The sequence below is a fragment of the Protomyctophum parallelum genome (assembly GCF_964188405.1).
Source record: "Protomyctophum parallelum genome assembly, chromosome: 1".
NCBI lineage: Eukaryota > Metazoa > Chordata > Actinopteri > Myctophiformes > Myctophidae > Protomyctophum > Protomyctophum parallelum.
This window is the reverse complement of record NC_139697.1, coordinates 81,371,039-81,396,711: the sequence shown is the minus strand read 5'-3', so window position 1 is coordinate 81,396,711 and position 25,673 is coordinate 81,371,039. Positions and strand designations below refer to the sequence as shown.

General features: G+C 41.6%; 1 protein-coding gene across 1 annotated transcript; it reads left to right on the top strand.

Annotated features, from left to right (window-relative positions):
* Positions 1 to 937: 937 nt before the first annotated feature.
* lig3 (ligase III, DNA, ATP-dependent) lies at positions 938 to 23,790 on the top strand. Its single transcript, XM_083783449.1, has 21 exons — positions 938 to 1,012; positions 1,543 to 2,110; positions 4,740 to 4,874; positions 5,681 to 5,896; positions 6,284 to 6,435; positions 7,449 to 7,615; positions 9,023 to 9,100; positions 9,542 to 9,710; positions 9,861 to 10,016; positions 11,010 to 11,141; positions 11,356 to 11,435; positions 13,025 to 13,112; positions 14,077 to 14,154; positions 15,141 to 15,264; positions 15,870 to 16,012; positions 16,235 to 16,309; positions 17,162 to 17,308; positions 19,589 to 19,730; positions 21,165 to 21,418; positions 21,779 to 21,862; positions 22,549 to 23,790. The coding sequence occupies exons 2-21, from the start codon at positions 1,573 to 1,575 to the stop codon at positions 22,780 to 22,782; spliced, it is 3,192 nt and encodes a 1,063-aa protein (XP_083639575.1). The 5' UTR covers positions 938 to 1,012; positions 1,543 to 1,572; the 3' UTR covers positions 22,783 to 23,790.
* The last annotated feature ends 1,883 nt before the right edge of the window (positions 23,791 to 25,673 follow it).

The window sequence follows — 25,673 nt, the reverse complement described above, 5'->3', positions numbered from 1 at the left end:
ACCAGCCATCCAAATACACTTTCCAGTGCAACTAGTCCTTCATTCAGTCTCTCCATTTTTCCTGTGACCATTTTCCAATATTGGTCTCCGCCAATTAGGACTCCTAATTCCACTGCATGACCACCCTATGATGGGTACATCTGCTATGGGCATTCCTTTTGCTTCCAAGTCCCTCCTTATCTTTCCGTTTGGCGCTTTAATCATAGAAGAGCTCAACTTGGGTGTTTCCAATGAATGGACATCAATGCTTTGATTGTTCTTAATATTTCTCAAACGAGCCTTCACTTTCCTGCAGGTAATTCTCTGGGGTGTTTTGGAACCAAACACGTATATTCAACGTTTCTTTACCTATAACTGGCACCTGGCTTTGCGTTGGTGCATCTATCCAAATGGTAGCTGTCTTCAGTAATACTGTACTATTGTCAGAGTTGCTACACGACTAACTGCATATGCAACAATGTGGTCAGCCTGTCTGTCGTAGCCGTGGTCGGCGACTCGGCGCGTCTATCATGCGCAATGCGCTGTAAGCGGCTGTATATTGACTGGCTGTTTGATTGCAAACTGTTTTGAAGGTGTCTGCGCCCGCACTCTTCACAGTGAATGCCCTGCGTTCTACAATTACGCGCGACATGCCTGCCTACCAGACATACAAAACACCTGCATGGTTTCCTCAGTGTTTCTCTTCTTAGTTCAACTTCAACCGTCAGTTCAGTACAGTTCTTGGATTTGTGATTACCATTACGGTGGCCCGTGGGCCATGGCATAAATGCTAAATAAATTATGGACCCACCGTGATGTGAAAAGGGTTGATATGAAGTGATAGCTGCTACCATCCACTAGGTGGCAGTAAAGTCCCACGGTTTGACACCCGACCTTACCTCAGGAAGTAGAACCAACGGCAACGGACCAACGGTCAGAGAGAGTACTTCCCGTGTCAGCATTGTTGCTGCTGTGGCTTTTGAGAAACAATGAGGATGCTTGTGTGATTATTTAGCACGAAACATTTCTCAAGGTATAGTAAATATGCATTGGAAAAAAACACATTTTTGGTTATTATTGATTCAGACCTCTTGATTTGCAATCAGTTGATATCCAGGTGGCAGGTGGCAGCCCTTCGTCTCAAAATGCTTGATGTGTATTGGTAGAAAGTTAGCATATGGCTAACACTTGACACGTATAAGCCTAGACTATAATCATGTAGGCTACCTACAAGTACAAGCAGTGTCGGAAATGTGTCAAATATTGGGTGTCCACTAGAGTCTAGAAAAATAAAAGTGCTTTTATGTCAATGGGTTCCCCTCTATTTATTTTTAATCAGAAACCGATTTTGAACAAATCCGCTGAATTTACCTTTGCCTGTCCATGCAGTCTCAGATCTGGGCAGAATCATAGAAGCATTAGGGCTATGGACCAGAGCTATCTCAGATCAGACAATTCTCTTTACTATTTAACATTAACGTGTGTGTGTGTGTGAGATTATTTTTGCCTTATTACATGTAATATAAAATATTTTCCAACCATTGTATCTCATTTCTTTCCTAGACCTCATCGCATTGATCTTCATATCACTGAATGCAGCGATCCATTGTATTCGTCACTAAGAAGACTGCGTGCATAGGCCTACAACCTCTTGAACAGATTGTGAGGCGCCGACTCCTTCAGAAACTGTGCAGAACTCTTTCCATCTCCTCGTACTTGCAGCCTCTACCTCAGTTTAGAGGTATTTTTTATTCCCCCTCTGTACACCAAAAGCCCAGTCTTCTTCACGCCACTCTTCTCAGGGTTTCCTGGCATCATCAGCCTTTCACAACAAGCCAAAGAGATATGGCAGAGCAGAGGTGGATCGTGGAATATGCCAAGCGTGGCACAGCAGGGTGTAAGAAATGCAAGGACAAGATCCAGAAGGAAGTGGTGCGCATAGGGAAGGTTGTGCCAAACCCTTTCAGCGAATCTGGGGGTGACATGAAAGAGTGGTATCACGTGAAGTGCATCTTCGAGAAGCTGGAGAAGGCAAGAGCGACCACAAAGAAGATTGAGGACATCACCGAGTTGGACGGCTGGGAGGAGCTGGAGGACCAAGACAAGGAGCTCATCAAAACACATGTTTCAGGTACAAAACACATGCATACACACATTTAGCCCTCCAAGCAGAACCCAATGGTACTGAAAATTCTGACATTTTTGACGACCCAGACCATGGGGTCCTGTTCCAGCAGTACCCTGCCACCTGGTACGCGGACATAAATAAAACATAAACACTGTGGATAACGCCTGTCTGCGCTCTTTGACGACTTTATTTCCTTTGAGGGCTTCTGAATCTGTGAACTATAAGTACCTATACATGCCGCTGCGAATATCTCCTGTGGCGCGGAAGCCATTAAGTATTTTTAATCTTTGTTTGACCGATTTGGTCGCTTTGATTCTTCTCTTCCTTCCTTGTTTATTGACACCTCATTGTACCGCCTATCTGGCTAGCTAGTGGCGCTATAGCTATGACAGAGCAGATCAGAGGCAGGGACGTAGCCGCACAAGCCAACCGCACACCGGGAGGCGGTACAATAAACGGTAAACAAACAAGAAGAAATAAAGCGACCAAATCGGTCAAACAAAGTATAAAAATACTTAACGGCTTCCGCGCCACAGGAGATATTCGCAGCGGTATGTATAGGTACTTATAGTTCACGAATTCAGAATAACTCAAACAAAAAAAGGCCGTCAAACGCCACAGATACGATGTTAGCGAGCATATTTATGTCCGCGTTCCAAAATTCCCATACGAAAATATAGATATGGACAGGGACCCTACACAAAGCAACATCCAAATTTCAGAAAAGCTTTATGGAGGGTTCCGAGAGGGGCTAACCACATTAAGACCTGAGGCCCATTCTGCTAATGCCTTCTAAATCAGTACAAACACTCACACTTCAAAAATAGCAGATCAACAAGCGTGGCACAAAGTGGCACTGTGAACCTGTATACCTTGCCCAGGGGTGCGACCGGTAGACCGTAGGCTGATAGGTATGAGTGTTCTTCTGTACAGTATGTCCCAGCATACAATAAGGTCAGACTAAAGAGGTCCTTTACTCCTTTGTACACCAGTCGACTTTGAGGCTTAATCAGGAGTTGTAGCCAGGGGTTATCTATGCGGTGGACATTGCTCTTAGTCTTGTCTTCATGTATGTTATATTGTTTTGTTCTTTGTACTATGTCAAATATGTATTGTGTATATGTGTTCTGCTGTCTGCATACATGGCTGCTGGGTCGCAAGACAAATTTCAGTGTGAACTGACAATAAAGTAGTATGATATCATTGCCAGTGGCCCGCAAGATGATTTTGGGGAGAGTTGGATACGCTTCAAGCCCTCCATAATACACTTGTAACGAAAATAGCACACGACAAACATGTGTCAGGATATTTTAAAGTTTAACATAAAAACGGCACTGTGTAACATTTTTATGATTTTGTCCAATCTGTATGGTAGAGTATGTTAATACAATATTACTTGTACAATTGGCGTGGCTGTATTTAGTCTGCTTGCTCTTCTATCGATACGTTTAGATCGTGTCAAAGGTCATGTCTCACCTAGACACAGGATCTGACACAATTCTTTACCCGATCATAATAGAATTGATCCCCTGGGCAAGCAGGCAGGCTCGATTAGCTCAATGGTAAAAATGTCAGCACTTGCGCAGGAAACGGAGTTCAAATCCAGGGTAGAAGAGGAAAGTTAAAAACGTTGCTTGGGCTTGCTTGCTTGAAATAAGCACTAAGCAGTATATTATATTCAGCGCAGGAATTGTAATTTGTAACTCAATGCGATCATTGCAAATTTCATTGCAACACAATAGAAACATATATATTTTGGCTAAAGTGTATCCAGCAAACAAAATGCCACACTCTGACATGCAGGCTGAGTAAAAACTACCCTTCCCAGATAATCTATGGGAAGGAATAAAATGTGTCTGTGTGCAAAAATCGTGCATGCATAATAGTTGGATTTGGATCTGTATTTTGTACTATAACAATGTTTGTTATAGTTTCTTTTTGGTCAGTATAACTTCATTGCGAATGCAATGAGCACTAACTATGAGACCCTGCAGATCATGTCTGTGTGTCCGTGTGTCTGTCCCGCTGTGACACCACCCGCCCGCCACCAGAGGGCGCAGCTGTAGCGCACACACACACACACACACACACACAGTAGAAAACTTAAAAACTAAAAAGAAAAAAAAAGTACGTAATTTATTCTAATTGTTGTTATTGCAATTTACGAGCTGCGTTCGCTTCACGCGTTTGTGCGTATTACTTGTAATGTATAACTACTAGCCTATATGCATGAGCTAATGACACTACAGTGCCCTCTGGAGGTTGACAATGGAATAGTTAACTATGTGCAATTTTGTGAAAGATCACGCTCCACCGCTTTTATAGTTTAGACAACCTGCTTCAAAAGTTAATCCGTCATTACATTTGCACTGCCCATTTGCATCATGATTTTTTGTTGGGGTTTTAAAATACCTGAAAACCACAACATATTGTGATGTGTTACTTTCAAATAGCAAGCCCACTAAACACTAACTATCATAGCATCAAGTGTCATATCAACATTGTGTGTTTGTGTATACATAATAATGTTTTTTTAGATTAAGGAAAAAAAGGATAGTGAAAATCTTTTACTCCATGATGATACCATAGAAAATTGAGAGGGAATGTGTTATTTTTCTTCATGTTGATATAGCCCTGATGTCCAAAGTCAAGTCAACTCCAAGTCCAAAGAAGAAGGTGCAGCCCAAGTTAAACACCAGTGGTCAGCTAATGTCTCCCCCGGCTGACCCTTCCACGAATGCTCCACGCAAGTTCTCCGGCTTCACTGGTGAGATTTTGTTGTTGTTCTCTCTGCCTCGCATTTAGAGCACCATCACAAATATACATCCTGAAACAAATAGAGATGTAGAAAATGTCTATCTGTTTCAGATAATAAGCACTTCAATTCATACCCTGAAGAAGGCAGTTGCATCTTCCGAAACGTAGATTTTTTGTGTGTGATTGATTTTTTCCTATTCCAATAAAGTATCGTCACTTTGGCGACGAGTGTGTGCGGCCACCTTTGTCTTTTCAAGACCTCACATTTAGATTGTTCTACCGTCGACCGGCACCACTACTAAGACTGGTGTGCGTTTAGCATCCTCCTGCAGTGCACACAAACAATTATTTGACAATATATCGAAATCGATATTGAGAACGAAAAACAAATAGTTTGGAGAAAAAGAAGAAAAGAGGTTATATATCATCATATAAATATTTGAATATCGTTGCTGTCAGGCAGAAACCTTTGATCTACTTCATCATACAAGAGAGAGAGACACAAATGTATTTAAAATAGCTACAACCTCAAGCCATTTTCAATATTTGAAAAACATTTTTTTTATAATGATAATAAAAAAGGAACTACTTTGGACATAGAGTATATTAAGATTTCACTTTCCACCCAAAAGAAAAAAATGATTTTTTTAAACAATTGAATAAATGGATTAGTCTGATTAACCACTGCTATTTTCATCTATGTTTAAATTATCGTTCATTAGATCGTAACCTAGGCAAAGGTTTGGATTAATAATAATGGAATATTGATTTGTCATATGGGCCAGCTTCATCATATTCCTCTGTCTCCATCTTCAGCTACCAAGGCTGGCAGCTCCAGCAGTCCCTCTCCCTCGTCCTCTCCGGCCAAAGCCATGCAGGGCAGCATCCTGTCAGCCCAGCTGTGTGACCCCAGCCACAAGGACAGCCTGCTGCGAGAGTTCCGCAAGCTGTGTGCCATGGTGGCCGAACAGAACAGCTACAACACTAAGACACAGATCATCCAGAACTTCCTAAAGAAAGGCTCTGCAGGAGGTGAGTGGTGGAAGATCGATTGACTTTGCCAGACTGACTGCCTTCGTGCCTTGGTTTAGTGCTCTTCACAAAATTATCTGACCTGATTAGTGCGCAGCAGTTAATCGATTAATAATCATTCCCTATTTTGAACCTGTCCTATTAGGGTGAAACGCATTCAGCTTGTAGATTATTTTCACAATTACATAGTAAAAACATATACACATATATTTAAAAACTACACTCGATTATTTGATTAATCCAAAAAAAGTAATCAATAGAATAATCGCTAAGAAAATAATCAGTAGTTGCACCTGATTCAACTTAATGCTCATTGTGTTCATCACATTATTACAATAGAAAACAGACGTTTGGCAGGATGTGAAGACCAGTCTCTATGCTTTCTAGATAAGTTCCATGGGGACATGTACCTGACAGTGAAGCTGCTCCTCCCAGGAGTTGTGAAGAGTGTCTACAACCTCAACGACAAACAGCTTGCCAAGCTCTTCAGCCGCATGTTCAGAGCCAACCAGGACGACATGGTGCGAGATCTGGAACAGGTCGGTTGCCTATACCGTCTCTTATTAAAGGAAGTAACTAGGCCTGGGCGGTAGAACGTCAAATCAACGTCACCATTATTTCAAACCTTTGCCTTGATGACCTTGATTTCGATGAATGAAAATGGTAAAAAGTAAAATAATAGTGGAAAAAGCAGATCTACAACATCATAGACCTGCTATTTTCACTATTTTTGTATGCCACCATTTTGGAATAATAGTTTGGATTTTGTTTGTGCCGATTCGCTATATAGAAATTATAAAAAATATTTTAAAGAAAAGCTGCTTATTGTTTATTCGATTAAACTGCATGAGTGAGATTAAGTCGGTTAACAGTTTCCGTGCTTTGAATGGATTACTCCAGGTTAATGTCGCTGCCATATCGGAGATACGCGACTTTTGTTTTATGTGTTTAATCCGCCGCAATGTAATAATTAAAAAGAAAATCCGTCTTCGCCGCAGAGAAAGAGTGTAGATGCATCTGTTTTGATGAGGAAACGGAAATCGTCACATGCTGTGGGCTGCTAGGGCTTCTGGGAAATTGAGGCCAATGTAAACGAATGGGGTTCAACGCCTCATGGAGGAGGGTCCTGTGCTGCGTCTTCCGGGTGTACCAAGATGGCGGGTGGTCCAGCCGTTCATAACAAACGGGGGAAGCTTTTTTCGCTCGATTTTCGCGGATTAAAAGCCCAAATAATTCAGCGTATGCTCTAAAGGTAATACAACAATCTCGGCAGTGAAGGGGGGTTGATTAAAAGTCTGATAAATCGTTTTCCGCAGTCAAACTGTTAACACATTCTCTCCCGTTACCGCCAGCACAGATTGTGTTAATAGTTCTTCTAAATCTCAGTTCTTTATATGTTTTCGGTTAATTGCCCAGCCCTAGAAGTAACTATCAGCCTCTCTTTCCTGCCATGTTCACTTGAAAATGTACTATAATTGTAGGACACTTGCAGTTCCCCCTCAAAAACTACTTCAGAGAAATGATGGGTGTGTGTCTGTTTGTCATTACTTAGGGCGATGTGTCTGAGACAGTGAGGATGTTCTTTGAGGACAGTAAATCGTTCCCTCCAGCTGCAAAGAGCCTCCTGACCCTTCAGGACGTGGACGCGTCGCTCACACGCCTGGCCCAGTTGACCAAGGAGGACGATCAGCTGAATGAGTTGGAGGCCATCGCAAAAAAGTACAATATTATTTATCCTATTTAGTTTATCATTAGTTCAAAATCTTAACAACAATCCTTGCAATAATAATTATAAATGGCAGCGAGCCCACAATGACAGAAATAATAATACCCATGATGATGATGATCATCATTATGACCACCAGAAACAATAATAATAAGAATAATGCCAAAGAAATCCATAGGTTATTAAAAAGTCAGAATCAAGTATTCAATAATTTTAGCCAAAATGAAGGCCTTGAAAATGATTAAAAGTCGGAAATATGAGCTGAATTTCAGTGGTCTTAAATTGTTTGCTTTTCATAGGACTAGATACAAGGTGTGGCAAGCTCTGCCAGTAGGCAAGCCTAATAATAACAGTGATATGCAGCGAAATTACTACCTAGAGCCATGAAACGGACAGTAGCAGTTGTATAGAACTGTTGTCCCTACTGTCTGCTGTCACTCTTCCCCTCTCATTTATTATGTATTATCTATCCATCCTTTTGTCACATAATTGCTGTCATTCAAATTACTTTGTAATCCACAATTGTAATTGCTAGTGTCATTTAAAGGTTTCGATTTGGGATGGGATACACATCCACACCACAGCCTTGCGAGACACATACTGTATTCCATAGCCTGGAGGGATGATTGCTCTCATGCTCTGCAATTTCTTATTTGCAAAATAAATGACATAGTTGACACTGATAAATTTGAAAAACAAATTCAGCTCCTTGCAGAACTTGAAGTACGATGTTAACTGATCAGATCTGATTAGACAATTCAGCGTCATATATTTGCTTCTCTGTGATTTTTGCTCAAGCATTTCTTCCCACATGTAACTTGCGAAGGTTACTAATTGGGTGCGCTGGATGAAGTCAACCTACTGGATTTTCTATGCCTCAGGCATGTAGGCAGGATGTCTATATATCAGATAGGCAAAATTAACAACTAAAACCATAACTAAGTAAGCAAGCCTTGCGAGCCATGAGTCCACATATAGGCAGAAACCTACTGTATCTCCTGTTTCTGTAGCGTGAGGCAGCTTGATGTACAAGTCATGTGGACATGACGCTAGTATGTCGCAGAGATTTACCCCCAATCCAACCCTTGATGCTGAGTGCCAAGCAGGGAGGTATTGGGTCCCACCTTTAGAGTCTTTATGACCCGCCCGGTGATCAAACCCCAATCTCCCAATCTCAGGGCAGACACTAACCGCTGAGCTGAAAAATGATTTTTTTTCACGGTAATATGTAAATTGTTGTAAATGTGCAAATGTTTCATAAATACAGAAACAGATTGAGTGTGGATTGGAACTCATTTACTTGTATACTGTGATTAGCTCATGTACATACAGTACTTAACAGGATGTCTTATTGGTCTTAAGAATGAATGAAAAATGTTGACTCATTTGTGTTTTTATAGATGCACTAGCAATGACCTGAAATGCTACATTCGACTTGTTAAGCACGACTTGAAGATGAATTCCGGAGCCAAGCATGTGTAAGTTGTCCCAGCTTCTGCTTAACTACAAGACAATAACAATATTACAATGTAGGCATTTAGCAGACACACTTTATGCAGAGTGACTTACAGTAAGCAAGGTACATTAAATACACATGCATCACATGCATAGAGACAGTGTAGTGCCTCATACGTAAACCAATAACCTACCATCTGTCTAGACAGTATAACATGAACCAATAATAGGTAAACATTCTGCGAAAGTAGCATTTCTACAAGCTCACAACGTATTGCATTGTGAGCTTGGAGACCGGCTATTTTCAGACAACATATTTTGTGTGGAAGGGAAAAGGGAGCGGTCCCCTAGGGGACCGGTCAACAAAGTATAGAAGGCTTAAAGATGGAGTGCCACAATGTTTTAAATAAATCTCATCCCAGCATCAAAACATTGTGGATTTTCATAACTATTCTGTACTGTAGGTTGGACGCTGTGGATCCCAATGCGTACGATGCCTTCAAAGCCTCCCGTAACCTGGGCGATGTGATCGAGCGTGTGCTGAAGAACCAGCAGGATGCATCGGGCGGCTCCGGCCCCAGGAAGCTGCTCACCATTGAAGCCTCTCTCATGACCCCTGTTCAGCCAATGCTGGTGACGTCCATCTTTATTCACACTGAATTCCAATAGCCAAAATTTTGGCCACTTGCTCACTCACACCAGCATGGTGGTGGTACGCACACCAGTTAGCACTGCTAACATGGGTCCTTAGGGTTTAAATGAGTGTTTCTTTTGCAATTCTAGGCAGAGGCATGCAAGTCCATAGAATACGCCATGAAGAAGTGCCCCAATGGGATGTACTCTGAAATCAAGTATGACGGCGAGCGCGTGCAGGTCCACAAAAATGGAGACAACTTCAGTTACTTCAGCCGTAGCCTCAAGCCGGTGTTGCCACACAAAGTCAGTATAATCCCTTTCATCCTGTTTCTCTCACTCCCTTTTCTGTCCCTCTTCCTTCTCTGTCTGACAAACATCTATGCAGTTATCCCCCCAAGCAATGTACCGACTGGGACGGCAATTGCTCGTAAGAACATAAATCCTTTGCATTCTCCACAAGACAGATAATGTTTACCAAGTGAGCCACTCGCAGGCATTTCCTGCAGGGATTTCCTTGGATTTTGCTCTCGCAGCATGAAGCCTTTCTACCTGCGAGGATGAATGAAGGGTGGCTCTTAGCAGGCCTGGTATTCAAGTGACTTCCACAGTGGTGCAGTTTGGTCATTCACGGTACAGCTCGCCCCACACACTGTGCATATATATTATGCATTGGAGGAGCATTACCGATGAAACAAAGGAGGATTAAGGTGGCAGCCGGGTAAAAGGACAAATAGGCTAGAAACAATGATCATCATTTTTTGGCAGCTCGGTCCCAGGAGACCGCCTTGCTTGTCGCGCCTCTGAAGTATCGTCTAATGGTCTTGGCATCACCTGCTATGACCGCATAGTCCATTGCACGAGTGCAATGGCAATTATAGAGGTTAAATATGTAATGACATTCATAATAGCACCAGCAGTTTACTTTTTTCCTTCTCTGGAACTCAATATTTGAGAAATATTAGATGTGATTATTTGGTGCTACAATGTGAAGCCTCTTATGTCAGTGCCAAAAATGCATATCTAGACATACTGTATAGAGTGTGTGTGCGTGTGCGCGACTGCGCGTGCGTGCGTGCTCCTGACATATGCCAGACTTTAGGACAAATGGTGGACATCAAACCAGTTGACTGGGGATATCTCCCCAGTTTTATTTGACTGCAGTTTCATCATAACAGTAGTGTTAATGTTGGCATGTATCTGTTAAGGTTAGGGTAAACAGATATGCATTTAAATCAGTGCATTGTCTCAAAGAATGTGCAAAACCAACGTTGGTGTGTATGTGACTCCACATTCCAGGTGGCTCATTTTAAGGAGTACATTCCCCAGGCCTTCACTGGGGGTGACAGTATGATATTGGATGCTGAGGTGCTTCTCATTGACACAAACACCAGCAAGCCACTGCCCTTTGGAACGTTGGGGGTACACAAGGTGAGGAACAACAGACGTGTGTGTGCGTTGGGGAGGTTATGTTGTTGCGTTAGTTTTTTCAAACCCTTATCAAAAAAGGTCTAAATTGAAACAACAAATTAGAAAAAAGACATGTTTTGTCAGCTTAAGAAAACCACACGAGGTGTGTTGTTGACGCAGGTTTTCTTTTAGATGTGAAGTACCCAACTTGGTTTCTCATTTATCTTTCTTACAGAAAGCAGCCTTCCAAGATGCCAAAGTGTGCCTTTTTGTCTTTGACTGCCTCTACTTCAATGGTGTGAGTCTAATGGAGAAGTAAGTTTGTGTGATTTCACAATTTGCTTTTCAAGTCCAGTGCATATTCCCATCTAGATTAATCTAGTTTGCAGATTGTCAATGCATGAACACACACAAGTTCTCAGGTGTTTAAATTCAGCAAAACAATAAAAGGTTTGTATGGCATAGCTGAAGGCCACGCCGTCTAGAACAGAGTTTGTCTGGATGTGTCCCCTCAAATGTAGATCAAACACAGCTCATGCCAATATGTGCATGATGTCATGAAATGGCAGCAGTCTAGGAAATGCCTGGTAAAGTGAAAGTTGGATTTTAGTGATAATCTATGCATGTGAAAACATAGCTTTCAGTGAATGTGTTCAGTAAGACTTGATGCCTTAATAATCTGGATATGTTTAACCCATTTATTTTGTTCATGTGCCTTCATATAAGCATGTTTTGAAGGCATTCAAATCCTTACAGTGGCCTCCCTCCTTGTCTACCTTTTTATATCTTAGGGTGCATTCACACCAGGATGTTTTACTGCGATTAAAATGATTCCTGATGCATATTGTCGGAAAGTGTGCTTTGTTTGGGCAGGTGTGAAGGCTCTATCGAATTGAGCGATCAAATGATGAAGAAGTCGGTATTTTACACATGATGAGGAAGGAGAAGGCATATTTACGCAGCATAAAGACGTGGTCTAATTAAGAGATGGAAGCAAGCCCTTATCGCAATATGGCCAGACAATCACATTTATCAAATGCTGAAGTTTACACACAAAAACACTGCAGTGTACAGGATATATAGCGAGAGAATGGAGGCGCACATTTTCACAATGTTGCATTAAAGTAAAGCGTTTGCGCTCGCAGTAAAGACCTGGAATCCTGACAGCTGATCTGGAGTCAGATAAAGGTGGTAGGTTTGTTTGTGTAGTGCAGAGTCAGACAATAGACTACTCCAATTAACCTACAGTACCTGGTTTATTGAAGCTAGACACTACTTTACCAAACAAGTTGGTAAAGTTGTAGCGATCTGCTATTGCGCACACAGTCGCTCACCCGCCACACATACACACACACACGCACGCATGCATGCACACACACACGCACACACGCGTGCGCACGTGACACACCCTGCACTTAACGTCCTAACTATTTCACCTACTCGAAGTATAATTTTAACACTATAGATTTTACTGTGTAGTTTATAAATTCAACACATTAAAGTTCCCTGCTACGGTTGACAACGCGCAGTGTGAATGGCAAGCGCAACAAATAAAAAATGCAGCAAACAATGATGCAACTTAACCCCCAATTGCATCGAGTCTACCGAACTACAGGTGTGAATGCGCCCTTAGTTTCACCACCATTTTTCTTGTGAAAGACTTTGTAAGGACATCATTTGAGGTATAGAGTAGACAGTAGACTATTGCCAAACTAGGACATGCACTCAAGCAAGAAGTAGCCAGCTTGTATGGTGCAGCTTGCCTGCTTCACCACTGAACACTTTTTAACACACAAGTTGTTGTAAAAATGGGGTTCAAGATTATTACATTTATCGATTATTATTGAACAACTCAACTGATGCAAGACTGTGCTCAGTGTGCTGTGTTTCTGTTCCTCACCCAGGCCTCTGCGTGAACGCAGGAAGTTTCTCCACGACAACATGGTTGAAGTTCCCAACAGAATCCTGTTCTCAGAAATGAAGCATGTCACTGTAAGACTATGTGCTCACCCAGAAGGCTGTTCTGCAGCTGTGCCAGCCTAACGGGTCTTACCCACCACTACATTTCAAAGATTTTTTGTTGAACAAATGTTTTTGCTGTAGTACACTACAATGTCAGTAGCTTTAAGCAGAGCCACTGAGATAGTCAGAGTTGCGTCATCTCCTTTCACTCTGTCGAGCCAATTATTTTATAGCAATGGGGAAATCATGAAAATGAAGAATATTCATATACTATTCATTCATTTATTGCCAAAACACTACTTAACAGTTGGTTTGGAATTTGCTTAGGTGCACTATAAAACAACAATGAAGAACCATTGGGCAACCAAACTACTGTATAGTTACAGTGGTGAAAAGTACAATTTTGAGGTATTTGTACTTTACTTGAGTATTTCCAATTTCCAATGCTTTTACTTCTACTCTATTACATCTAGGATCCAAATATTGTACTTACTCAACCACATGTATTTGAAAAGTTTAGTTACTTTGTAGATTTTGATTATTATTACAAAACAACACATCAACCACTTAAGCCCTATTTACATATCGGCCATTTGAAAATAGCCGATCTACAAACTCATAGATCTGCTGTTTTCAAAAGATTTTTATACAGTATTCTATATTGCAGTATTGATACTTTTACTGAATTAAAAAAAAAGGGAGTACCGGTACTTCTTCCACCACTGTATAGTTCCAAACATTGAAACCTCATAACTGGGTGTTGAAGGCTGAAGCGCGGGGCGATAATGAACCACAATGACCCGTAGTGTCTCTGACCCCCTCGTTGATGCATTCTCTCTGTCTCAGTGGCTCTGCTTCTCAGTCGAGACAGACTTGACAGGCACTGACACGGAACATGATTGCTGATGTAGTGCCCTGTGTGTGTGTGTGTGTGTGTGTGTGTGTGTGTGTGTGTGTGTGTGTGTGTGTTTGTTTGTTTGTTTGTTTATGACAGAGGGCTCGAGATCTGGCTGACATGATCACACGGGTCATCAGGGAGGGCCTCGAAGGACTGGTGCTTAAAGACGTCAAGGTGAGGCATTCTCTGTTTTCATGCTGGACCTGCTGTCACTTTTTTATACTTTGGCTATTCAAAAATAGAAGATATACAATCTCACAGCGTGTCACTTCGTGCCACGCTGCGAATCTGCAATTTTTCAAAAATGTTTAGAAGATATGGAATGATTTTTAATTTCTTTACACAAATCGTCTCTTCTGGGGGGTCTCTGGCACAACATATTTTCTTATGGGGGTCCACTCCACGGCCAAATGCAATGTCTTATCGCTGCTTGCAGCTATATTTATTATTTTTCTTCCGCCAAAAATAGCAGTTCTGGCTTAACCGTCCATTTTTGCGAAACTTGGCAATATGGTAGAGGGCTATGCCAAACGGTGAAGATGCGAAGCCCACGACCATTGCATGGTCATGGTGCAATGCATATACATTTAGGGGTCCTTAGCACGAAAATGTTTCAGAACCAGTGCACTGTAAATTCTACTGTAAATTATTTGGTGTTAATTTCAATCTGAGCACTCTCTTAGAGTTACAGTCCTCCTGTATGGGTCCATTTGGACTACCAGGTGGTCCTCTGGCATGACTGTTGAGAACTAGCGACCTGTAGTAGAATGGCTTCGTAATACTTGGTTTTAACTGCATGATGCACCATAGCGTTCCAATTTGTCAAAAGTCACATGTGAGCTTGTAAGTCGTATATTTTTGGGTATCGAGACCCCTGGGGGATACTGGTCAACAAAGTATATAGGATTTAAGTGGTTATAATACTTGAAAAGAACAAAGGAAAATATGAAGATGTAACAATGATTTTACATATGAAGTGTGTGTGTGTGTGTGTGTGTGTGTGTGTGTGTGTGTGTGTGTGTGTGTGTGTGTGTGTGTGTGTGTGTGTGTGTGTGTGTGTGTGTGTGTGTGTGTGTGTGTGTGTGTGTGTGTGTGTGTGTGTGTGTGTGTGTGTGTGTGTGTGTGTGTGTGTGTGTGTGTGTGTGTGTGTGTGTTTTAAGGGTAACTATGAGCCAGGGAAGCGGCATTGGTTGAAAGTGAAGAAGGACTATCTAAATGAAGGAGCCATGGCGGACACGGCTGATCTTGTGGTGCTGGGGGCGTTCTATGGCAAAGGCTCCAACGGTGTGTTAATCAAATACAGTGTTAGTTCTGTTGTCATGACCGGTGCATGGTGGCTCCATACACATGCACTATTAATTCAGTGCCCAGGGAATAGTTAGTTTTCGGTGCTGCTTTGTTTTGATTCCCCCAATCCCCATTTAAATGCTGAATCGAGTATAACTACTAGTTTAGTCTCGCCAGTCGCTACGATTTGGAAGAAAAGATGGATATACCAAATTATTCCTATAAGCTAAACTATGCCGCATCAACGGTTCTATTGGGTAGGCCCTAAAATTATGATGCCCTTAATCGTGGGGAATTATTTTGGGTAATTCTGATTGGCCCGATGACTACAAACCAGGCCTGCCAGTAGCAGCAATTGATTAGGATTCTTTTCTTTTTTCTTTTTTTTCTTTTTTAATATTATTTGTATATCTTCTGATTAATTGAAATTGGAGGACCCATTATGTAAACAAGTCTTTTTTCTGGTTTTATCCTCTTATCAGATTTTGTATTGACCTGTGCTTTCATTGAACTGTACCCATTCTCCAAACTGTTAATAAGATTTTCAATCAATCGATTTCCCCATTGCGTTTCCTAATGCCATGTCTTCCTTCAACCACCAGGGGGCATCATGTCAAGTTTTCTATTGGGCTGCTACGACCCAGACTCCAAGAAGTGGTGCACAGTCACAAAGTGCTCTGGGGGTTTCGATGATGCTATGTTGGCCAGACTCCAGAAAGATCTGGACATGATTAAAATCAGCAAGGTTAGACAAAAACTTTGTCCCAAGGTCTCACTAGCTGAGGCAGAGAAATGGACAATTAATCTGTGTGTGTGTGTGTGTGTGTGTGTGTGTGTGTGTGTGTGTGTGTGTGTGTGTGTGTGTGTGTGTGTGTGTGTGTGTGTGTGTGTGTGTGTGTGTGTGTGTGTGTGTGTGTGTGTGTGTGTGTGTGTGTGTGTGTGTGTGTGTGTTTCTTTCTCTCTCCAGGAGCCAAGCAAAATCCCTGGCTGGCTGAAGATTATCAAGAACTATTATCCAGATTTCCTTATCAGGGATCCTCAGGTAAGTCTTTACAATTGAATAGGTTTGTATTTCTCAAGGGGACTATTAAACTATAAACAATACAAAACATCAGTGTCGGAAATCACGCCATAAATTACCATCCATCAAAAATTTATTTACACACAATTTAACAATCATAAGGGCCATTCTTTTGCATAATATAATATTTCAAAACATGGAAAAGTTCACTTAAAAATATATATTTTTTTATCCCACGATTTTGCAACCCATTTTTTCACCCAGTGTCAATTATCTAATGTAATCCTGGGCGCTACACTTCCTCTGCCAACCTGGGGGGTCAGCGGACTGACCTCATGTTTTCTTCTATGCATGAGGAGTCCAAGCTGCTTATTTTCACCTGACGGGGACGGGGACGGGGGGGGAGGAACGGGTTATTCCGTCCAGTTCCTTTCCCCTCCATCAGGCGCCCCGGCTGACCAGTATTAGTTTAGAGACCAGGGTTACTGCATGTTTTTTGTGAGGCTACCTACCCTAGGGGACACGGGGAGAACATGCAAACTCCACACAGAAAGGACCTTTTAAAATGAAACAAAAATGCGAATTATTGTTTCCAAATATGGCAGTGGTTCTCAACGTAGGGTTTGGAGACCCTTGGGGGTCCTTGAAGGGATTCCAGGGGATCCCCAGCTAAATTACTGATAGTTAGGATTAGGAACCACATGGACCCTCTGTAAGTCAAGAGAGTGAGTGTACAAATGGGTCCATTTCGTTCCATTTGTACACTCTTGAGTTACGGGGGTCCGTGGCCATAATGCATGCCAGACTTGAAATTGAAAAAGTTGGCGAACCACTGAACTATGGTATATGTTGTTTTGTTTTGCGGTGATGTAGAGTGCACCAGTCTGGGAGATCACAGGTGCAGAGTTCTCCAAATCAGAGATGCACACCGCCGACGGCATTTCCATCCGCTTTCCTCGCATGACCCGCATTCGTGACGACAAGGACTGGAAGACTGCTACCAACCTGCACCAGCTCAGAGTACTGACACTTCAACACTCATTCCTCTAGGGCTGCATCACTTCATATATCAGCAATTATACACAATATTATAATATCTTTGAATATAGTAATAGATTTTCAAAAATAATGGTTAGATCTAAAAGAAAATACATCTACAAGTTCACAAGACAATGTCTAAATCTTTTAAAAGAAAAACGTTATGTATTTAAAAAATGCTTCTTAATTATTCAATATAAAATAGTACATGGCTACTATAATCTCTAAGGAGATACTTGATATTTACAGCCCTATCTTAGGCCTGGGCTACACGACTCTGGGTGTTTTTTCAAACGCACATTTCTATGTGCGTTTGGGCCTTTCAGCCAGACGCAAACGGCGTTTTCGGCCACTCAAACGGAGGTTTAAGGAAACGGATAAATAAGTGGAGGTTTTCGAAAAGATCCGGATGGTGGAGCTGTGTAGTCATGCGAAACGGAGTTTTTGAGGAAGGATGACGTCACCTCCCTAGTCGCATGTTCGTTGTTGCTTTTAACACTGAGCATGCGCATCAGTTCATGGATTGAAAAACGAACAACTTCCGAGGTGAACGTGAGGTTACCATAGAAACGACAACAAACACGATGGCAGCAAGCGCCACCCGCGCGGGCGGATCATCACCATCTAATATAATCACAAACCCTGTTCTTCCAACAGCCTTGCTAGCCTAGTGGACTACTACGCAGACTAAGAAAATATATGCTTTGCACTTCGCTGGTTCGCGCCCCACTGCCGCAGCTGTTTTTACAACCGCAGACTTTTTAATAGTTTTTGGATTAAGGTTGGTGAAGGATGCGTTGCTCCCCTGCTTGCGGTTATGTATGCAAGCAGGGAAGCAACACATCCTTCACCAACCTTAATCCAGTCTTTTTAATGCAACCTTAATCCAAAAACTATTACAAAGTCTGCGGTTGTAAAAGCAGTGGTGGCAGTGGGGCGCGAACCAGCGAAGCGAAGCAAAGCATAGATTACAAGTGTGCGTAGTAGTCCACTAGGCTAGCTAGTCAGCTGGGAAAATGGGGTTTGTGTTTATATTAGAATGTGAGTTCCAAAGTTGCTCACTAGACGGAGTCCTGTCTGCATGCCTTGTTTGTTTTGTTTTTAGTACTACCGGGTTACGTGGGGGGATTTATTGGGAAACCAGCTCACCGCGCATGCTCAGAACATTTTTCTATTGCGTTACATATTTCTTATCGCCACCTACTGGCCTGGCATGCTTGTTGGAGTAAAAAATTATCGTTTTGGGTTGTATGTGTGGACACAGATATCTTTGTCGTATGGGCCCCTGCCCATACGACAACGGAGTACGGAAATATCCGTTTTATAAAAACCTAGAGACGTATAGCCCAGGCCTTAATGTTTTAACTTGCTTGGGGGACTCATTCTTTCTGAAAACTAGAAATAACAATATTGTTGCTGTCGGGCAGAAAGCTCTTTATCTCCACATTTGAACTTTTTGTGTTTTGTAAATTAATGCCCTATTTGCCACTAAAGCGGCACACAAAATCACCAAAAGTAGCAACAACAAAGAAAGTAGCAGATCCACAAGCTCGAAACCATGACGTGTTTTGAGCCTGTAGATCTGCTCCTTATTATGATGCTTCTGAATTTGAATCATTTGAAACAATTTTGGACATATGCGGTTTCCACCGGACAGATACAATATATATTTCTCTGACCTGCTCTTGGAGACGTATCATCATTCGTATCATTTGGATTGATATCTCTTAGCAAACCGTGCTGTCAAGTAAGGCTGTATGGCACTGTGGGCTCACATCCAAAACAATATGGTGATGTTCTTTCTTGTTTATGGACTCCCAGTCTCATACGGCCAAATCAGTTGCCGCGGTTAAACATTTGTTCTGCACGTACCACACACACGCTGTTCTGAACTCACGCCAAGATTTTGATTAATTTATTTTTGGTGATTTTTGGTTTCTGTTGGATTTTAGGGTATTTGCCCCTGCAGGAGTTTGTAGGAAATATGGGCAAGAGAGAGTGAGAACATAGGTTGCCACAGTGTCACAAATGTATTTTATGATCCTTTGCCTACTGATAGAGCTCAAACATTCCATACACCACTCACAAGGGAAGATATTTACACTGAGTTTACACTATATTAGTGATTTACTTTACATGCGTTCATAGATGATTCAAAATCACTGGTTGCAGCTGTGAAACAAACAAAAAGATTACATTTTAAATTAATGGAACTGCCTTTTGCGGCAAACGATAACATCTCCTGTGTGTTTGTGCTTATAGGAGCTGTTCCGCATATCAAAAGAGAACAGTGACTTTGAGGTGAAAGCTGAAGCGTCCAAATCCGGCGACGATTCTGGCGGGGACAGTGGGAGCAACTCGCCCCCCTCTACCTCCCATGGGAGGGGTACACCCAAGAAGAGCAGTGAGTATATACAGCACCAGTGGTTCTCATACCTTTTTATGTCAAGTTCCTCCAAATGTGGCTGAGCACCTCCAAATTGATATGTATTGGCTGCGAAACCCCAATTAAAATATATATTGTGCCAGGGACCCCCCATAAGAGAAGAAGTATAACATAAGGCTAAAGTGTTTAAACTGTGGCTCATTTAACTGGGGACCCAGGACGAGACTTTGTAAACCAGCGCAGTGCTATTGAACATTCCTAGCAGGAGAGAGCACTTAACTATTTTAAATTTGAGTTATATGCATGCTGGGATGCAAATGCCCACATTTCTTTCTAATGTTTTTAATGAGAAAAAAGCCTGAGCCTTCATTTAATAGTCCATTCATAGAGTTGGAGCAATTTGAGACGACTCAGACGAGTACACTATTATTTTTACATTTCATATCTTTTAATGCCCCGATATTCTTGCAGAACAAAGCCCCCATTTTTTTAAAGGACCACTCACCAATAATCATGATAACATGGCACGATTTTTTTCTACTCAGTCTGTGTCTCATAGGAGGTCTGTGGGCAGTTTAGAAACCGTCTTCCAGTGACATCATCATTAGATTTTCATTATCGTGAGAACGATGGCTTCCATTTTCGCATTGCAACTTTTCAGGACTAGAAAGCCTGCAGTTTCTATTAGCTTGGATTCCCCATCGATGATGTCACTGGAAGACGGTTTCTGAACTGCCCACAGCCCTCCTATGAGACACAGACAGAGTAGAAACAATTGCGCCATTTTCTTCATGATTATTAGTGAGGACCTATTATATGAAGATCGGTTGAAAAGTGGTGAAGTGGTCCTTTAAAGACGTTTTTTTATGCAAAAACCCATTAAAAAGTTGATGCCCTTGTTGTTGAGTACATCACATCTCCCACACTTAACTTGCTTTAAAATCCAGGGTAAATCATGTCAAGGACTCCCAAATAAATTTGTACTTGCATTCCCATCTGAAAATACTTAGTGCCAGGGACAAGATTTGTGTTGTAAAAATAATCCATATTTTCACATTTTCTCAAGATCATTTGAAAATAGATCTGCAAGGTCAATACGTCACTTTTGATCCTGTAGATTGACTATTTTCAAAATCGGGTTAAACTGATTATTATGCTATATTAACTAATGTTGCCGGTGACCCCCTGGAACGCCCTCAAGGACCCCTGCGGCTCCCCGGAGCTCCAATACGGAGGTATTGATGGGTTGTTATGATCCGAGACACAACTCTTTGAGTGATGCGATCTTCTGACATGAACGGGTTGATGAGGAATGAAGTTAGATCATCAACCCAGATGGATGCACCTACTAAAATGAAGTCTATATCTGCTTCGCTCACATATTGGTTAATGACGCGTCGCATGGTTATGATAACACAAATCCCCCCTGCCTTTATTTCAATCTGACAACAGGCAACAACAGTACACCCAAATTAAAGGCAGTGAAGTCTGAACCACATAGCCCTGTCCGACAAGGGCCCAGCAAGGCAGTGAAGTCTGAACCACATAGCCCTGTCCTACAAGGGCCCAGCAATACACCCAAATCCAAGGCAGTGAAGTCTGAACCACGTAGCCCTGTCCTACAAGGACCCAGCACTACACCCAAGTCAAAGGCGGTGAAATCTGAACGGCGTAGTCCTGTCCCAGATGCGCCCAGCGCAAAGAAGGTACACTATTATATTGTCACTGTCGGGCAGAAACATCTTCTCTCCATATTCTGGTGTTTTTTTTTCTTGTAAATGAACACCCTACTTGGGCACACAAAAGCATCAAAAGTTGCTGATCCACAAGCTCAGAACGCGTTTTGAGCTTGTGGATCTGATACTTCTGCTGCTTTTGAAATTTGAAAAGTAACAGTTGTTTCCAAGGATGATAATACAGCATGTAACTTAACAAATTAAGTAATCATTAAATATGATATAAGTCAGTAAATTGTTGGAAGTGAGTACCGGTAAATGAAAGCATTGCAGCTTTCAACCTCAAAGCATCATCAATTATTATTTTAATAAGGCTCCATTTTATTCCAGATAAAGAAGTCTGAAAGTGTTCACAGTAATGGACAGAGCAAGTCCAAGGCAACCTCGAACGTGTTGCAGCCAAGTAATGACAAGGTTGGTGAAATGTTAGTGTTTAGAGTTTAGAATAGCATCAACATTCAACCTAGAAGGAATGTGTCATTGTAGGTGTGCAGCAGTTTATCGATGTAATCGATTACTTGAATAACAAAAAATATACACTAGCGAAAATGGCACATCTACAAGCTCGACACCACACAAAGAGAGCTCATAGATCAGCTATTTCTGCATGACACTGTATAATAAAGCATAACATAGTGCTCAAATGATTCAGAGTAATCGATTTAGTTGATTATATAAAATGCGCTTCTCGATATAGATGAATCGCTAAGAAAACGGTGTTGATTTTGACAGATTTATTTTATTTAGTCTTAGACATAATCTTTTGAATAAAATTATTTTAAGTTTTAGTTATATGAAAAGTTGTAGTTTTATCTAGCTTTAGTCGACTAAATCTACAGTTGATTTTGGCAACAATTTATTTTGTTGACCTTGATGTGATTACGACGATTTTACACATGCTTGATGCGTTGTGATTGAAAGTGCAACAAAGCATAAAATGACTTGTCTTTTGGTTCTGCTGGATCTCTTCTCCACTAGTCCCTCCCTAATGTTTTAATGACAAAATTGTCTATATTTCTTTAGCTTTAGCCATCATAGCTTAGTTTTTATTTCGCATCCCTACAGTATATCAACGTTGCCTTTGGTTTGGTCATTCCTAGACACTGCTGGATATCTTCAGTGGGGTGAAGCTGCTCCTGCCCAGCTCTGTGCAAGACTTTGACAAACTGAGGCGCTACTTTGTGGCCTATGACGGAGACCTTGTACCAGACTATGATGCTGCAACTGCCACACACACGCTGGCAGAGTCAGAGGAGGACTGCCAGGCCCAAAGAGTCACCCCCAGCTGGATCTGGGAGTGCATCCGCAAAAGACGTGTGGTGGCCCCCTGTTGAAAGGTCAACTCCTTAATGTAAGGAAAACAAAAACACAGGTTTTTACATGCTGTGTTTGCTGGTACAGCAGCCTATGCCTATCGCAGCTGTAATGAGTTTTATTTATTTTTTTACACTAAACCACATGAATTTGGTTGACTTTCAGGTGTTTACACTCTCGGAGCGCCTTAGTTTCGTTTGTTCTTGAGCGATGAAGAACTTTTTTTTTTAATGTTTGCGTCTTGAGTACAAAGTGATGAAGTAGCATCATTTTTATTCAGAATGAGATTGATTGTTCACCGTGAATATCAACCTTTTTGTATAAATGAGGCATCGACTTCACTGCTTTCTTTGTGGAATACTGAGACACATTTTCAGATTGTTTATTCTTCACGCTCCTGGTGTGTAAAGACTTTTAGCCTAACGTATTCTTTGTTGCACGTCAAAGTATACTGTAAATTGGGCTTTATAGTGACAGACTGTATAGCAGTGTGACAAGACTGGTGAGATTGAGGGGGTTGGCGTAGTTTGTGCCGAGTGACAGTACGCCCTCATCCTTCAGTTTTTGTATTTATTGTTTTCTTTTATAAACCCACAATCGAGCAGTTGATTTGTGGTTATGATTTTTATTTTGTGCATTTTCTGTTCATCTTTTGTCAACAATAGCGGTAAATGGGTCAGTTCTAAATGTTTCCAGAAACATGTGTTGCAGAAAGGGAGCTTTTATTGTTTCGGCAAATGTTTTCTTGAATTTAGTTAGAATGTTAATTTGTTTAGTCAATGTTTTTGTATTAACAGAAAAAAGGATGACATTCAAGTTCAAACAGAAATGTAAAAATGAATATGTAGACATTTTTCTTTTAGCTTTAGGGTTTTCAACCATTAGTATTTCTTATTGTCCAAATGAAAAGGATGATTTACAATTTTTCTTTACCCTTTTAAGGCCAAAAGTGACAAACGCTATACTGCTATTTGGAATAGCTAAAATGCTGACATATGTAAAAAGAATAAATAAAAGTTTCAATAACTGCTTCCTTCCTAAAAGGTGTTTGCATTTATTCCCCATTGTTTTGACTCACAGCAGAAACAATGGTATTTACAGAAAATGTATTACAATTTAATGTTAACCACATGAACCTTAGCATCCCTAATCTGGGCATGTCACAATAGCTGTTGTACGTCAAACAGCGAACAAAGTGTTGTGAGCTTGTAGATCTGCTATTTCCAAAGTACATTTGGTTTAAGTGGTTAAGAGAGAGCATTACTAACTACTAGAAATGTCCACTCCATCGCAGCATCCATACTCCTGGATGTGTCTGATGTGTTGCTCCACTCCGTCTCATCTCTTCCGTGAAATGACCTTCCAGCACCACTAAGAAACATGAGTTAGTCCATTGTAATTTAAAGTCTCATCTCTTCAAGAAGGACTTCATGTCTGCTTCAATCTCTTTCAATCGGCAAAGCGTTTGTTTCATAAAAAACTGAACTGAGTGGTGCAAATATACTGTACTCATACAGTACTGTACTCGTACTGCACTTGTACTGCTCTCCAATCGTACTGTACTTGTAATGTTTTTGATTGATTGAAATATTTATTAACAGTTTGCAGAATTACAGTACATTTCAAGCACAAACTCAATACAGTGAGGGGAAAAAAGGGTGGGTGGTGGGGATTCAGATTTTACGGAGTCCAGTTTCGAATTGCAGCCATCCGCAGGTGCCCTTTGAGAGCGGTTTTGAAGGAGTCAAGGGATTTACATGTCTTAATGACTGTTGTTAGTGCGTTCCACATTTTGGTGGCATAGGAGCGAAAATAATTTAGTCCCTCTGTGCCGAATCTGGGTTGTACAAGGTTTGTTGCACTCCCTCTGGTGTTGTGGGTGTGGACTTCGTTAACATTAAGGAAGTATTTAGACAGGTACATGGGAATCTTGCAGTCACAAGCTGATGTCATGTCGTTTACATATATTAGGAACAGTAAAGGCCCTAGTATGCTTCCTTGCGGAACGCCACAGCTCACTGGGAGGGGGGGGGGCAGTGTTCCGTTCACCTCCACCATCTGTTCTCTCCCCTCCAGGTAGGATTGCATCCAGCTCACTGATGTGCCATCAAAGCCAATTGCTTTTAGCTTGTTAAACAGTGGAGTGGTTCACTGTGTCAAAAGCCAGCATGACCATGCCGCAGTATTTGCAAGCATCCACCTCGTGTTTGATGTGATCGCTCAAATGTGCTGCACGGGTGCTGTACTACTCCGTATTGTACTGTACTACTCCGTATTGTACTGTACTACTCCGTACTGTACTATACTACTCCCTAATGCCTACTGTACTGTACAACTCCGTATTGTACTGTACTACTCCGTATTTTACTGTAATGTACTAATCCGTACTGTAGTGTACTAATTATACTGTACTTTACTAATTGTACTGTACTGTACTCCTCCCTGGCCTGTGTGTGCCATCCAGTGGTATTGGCGAGGTGTTTCAGCTTTCCGTGCTCTGACACAGACACATACGTACACATAGGGACACACATTGCTTTGTAATGGAGCGGAGGCAACGCTCAGAAATACACTGTAGACATGAGCTATTTTCTGTCAAGAAATTCCCTGCAGGTGGAGTGTTGGAGATACGAAAGACATAATTTTTATGAAACAAACGCTTTGCAGATTGAAGCTTTTCGTAAAGCTGCAATGATGGTGAGTTTAACGTTTAATACAAGCAGATCAGACTTTTCTGTTTGGACGAATGGGCTGTCGTGTCAAGGGAGCGTGTTGCAACTCAGATTCATCCCATTATAAAGAAAATCTGGTGTTGCAAATTGCAGCTAGGGTGTACGGGGCTGTGATGCCACCACCGATGCAGGGCCAGCTAGGCTGTATGATGGACATTCCATGCAGTTCTGGCAGCAAA

What these genes read in the sequence shown, in the direction of transcription:
- lig3 (XM_083783449.1), top strand. Translation starts at nt 1,573, where the DNA reads ATGCAGCGATCCATTGTATTCGTCACTAAGAAGACTGCGTGCATAGGC. An exon ending in AATTCCGGAGCCAAGCATGT is followed by an intron (nt 9,101 to 9,541) that starts GTAAGTTGTCCC and finishes TCTGTACTGTAG; the next exon opens with GTTGGACGCTGTGGATCCCA. An exon ending in TCCTTATCAGGGATCCTCAG is followed by an intron (nt 16,310 to 17,161) that starts GTAAGTCTTTAC and finishes GCGGTGATGTAG; the next exon opens with AGTGCACCAGTCTGGGAGAT.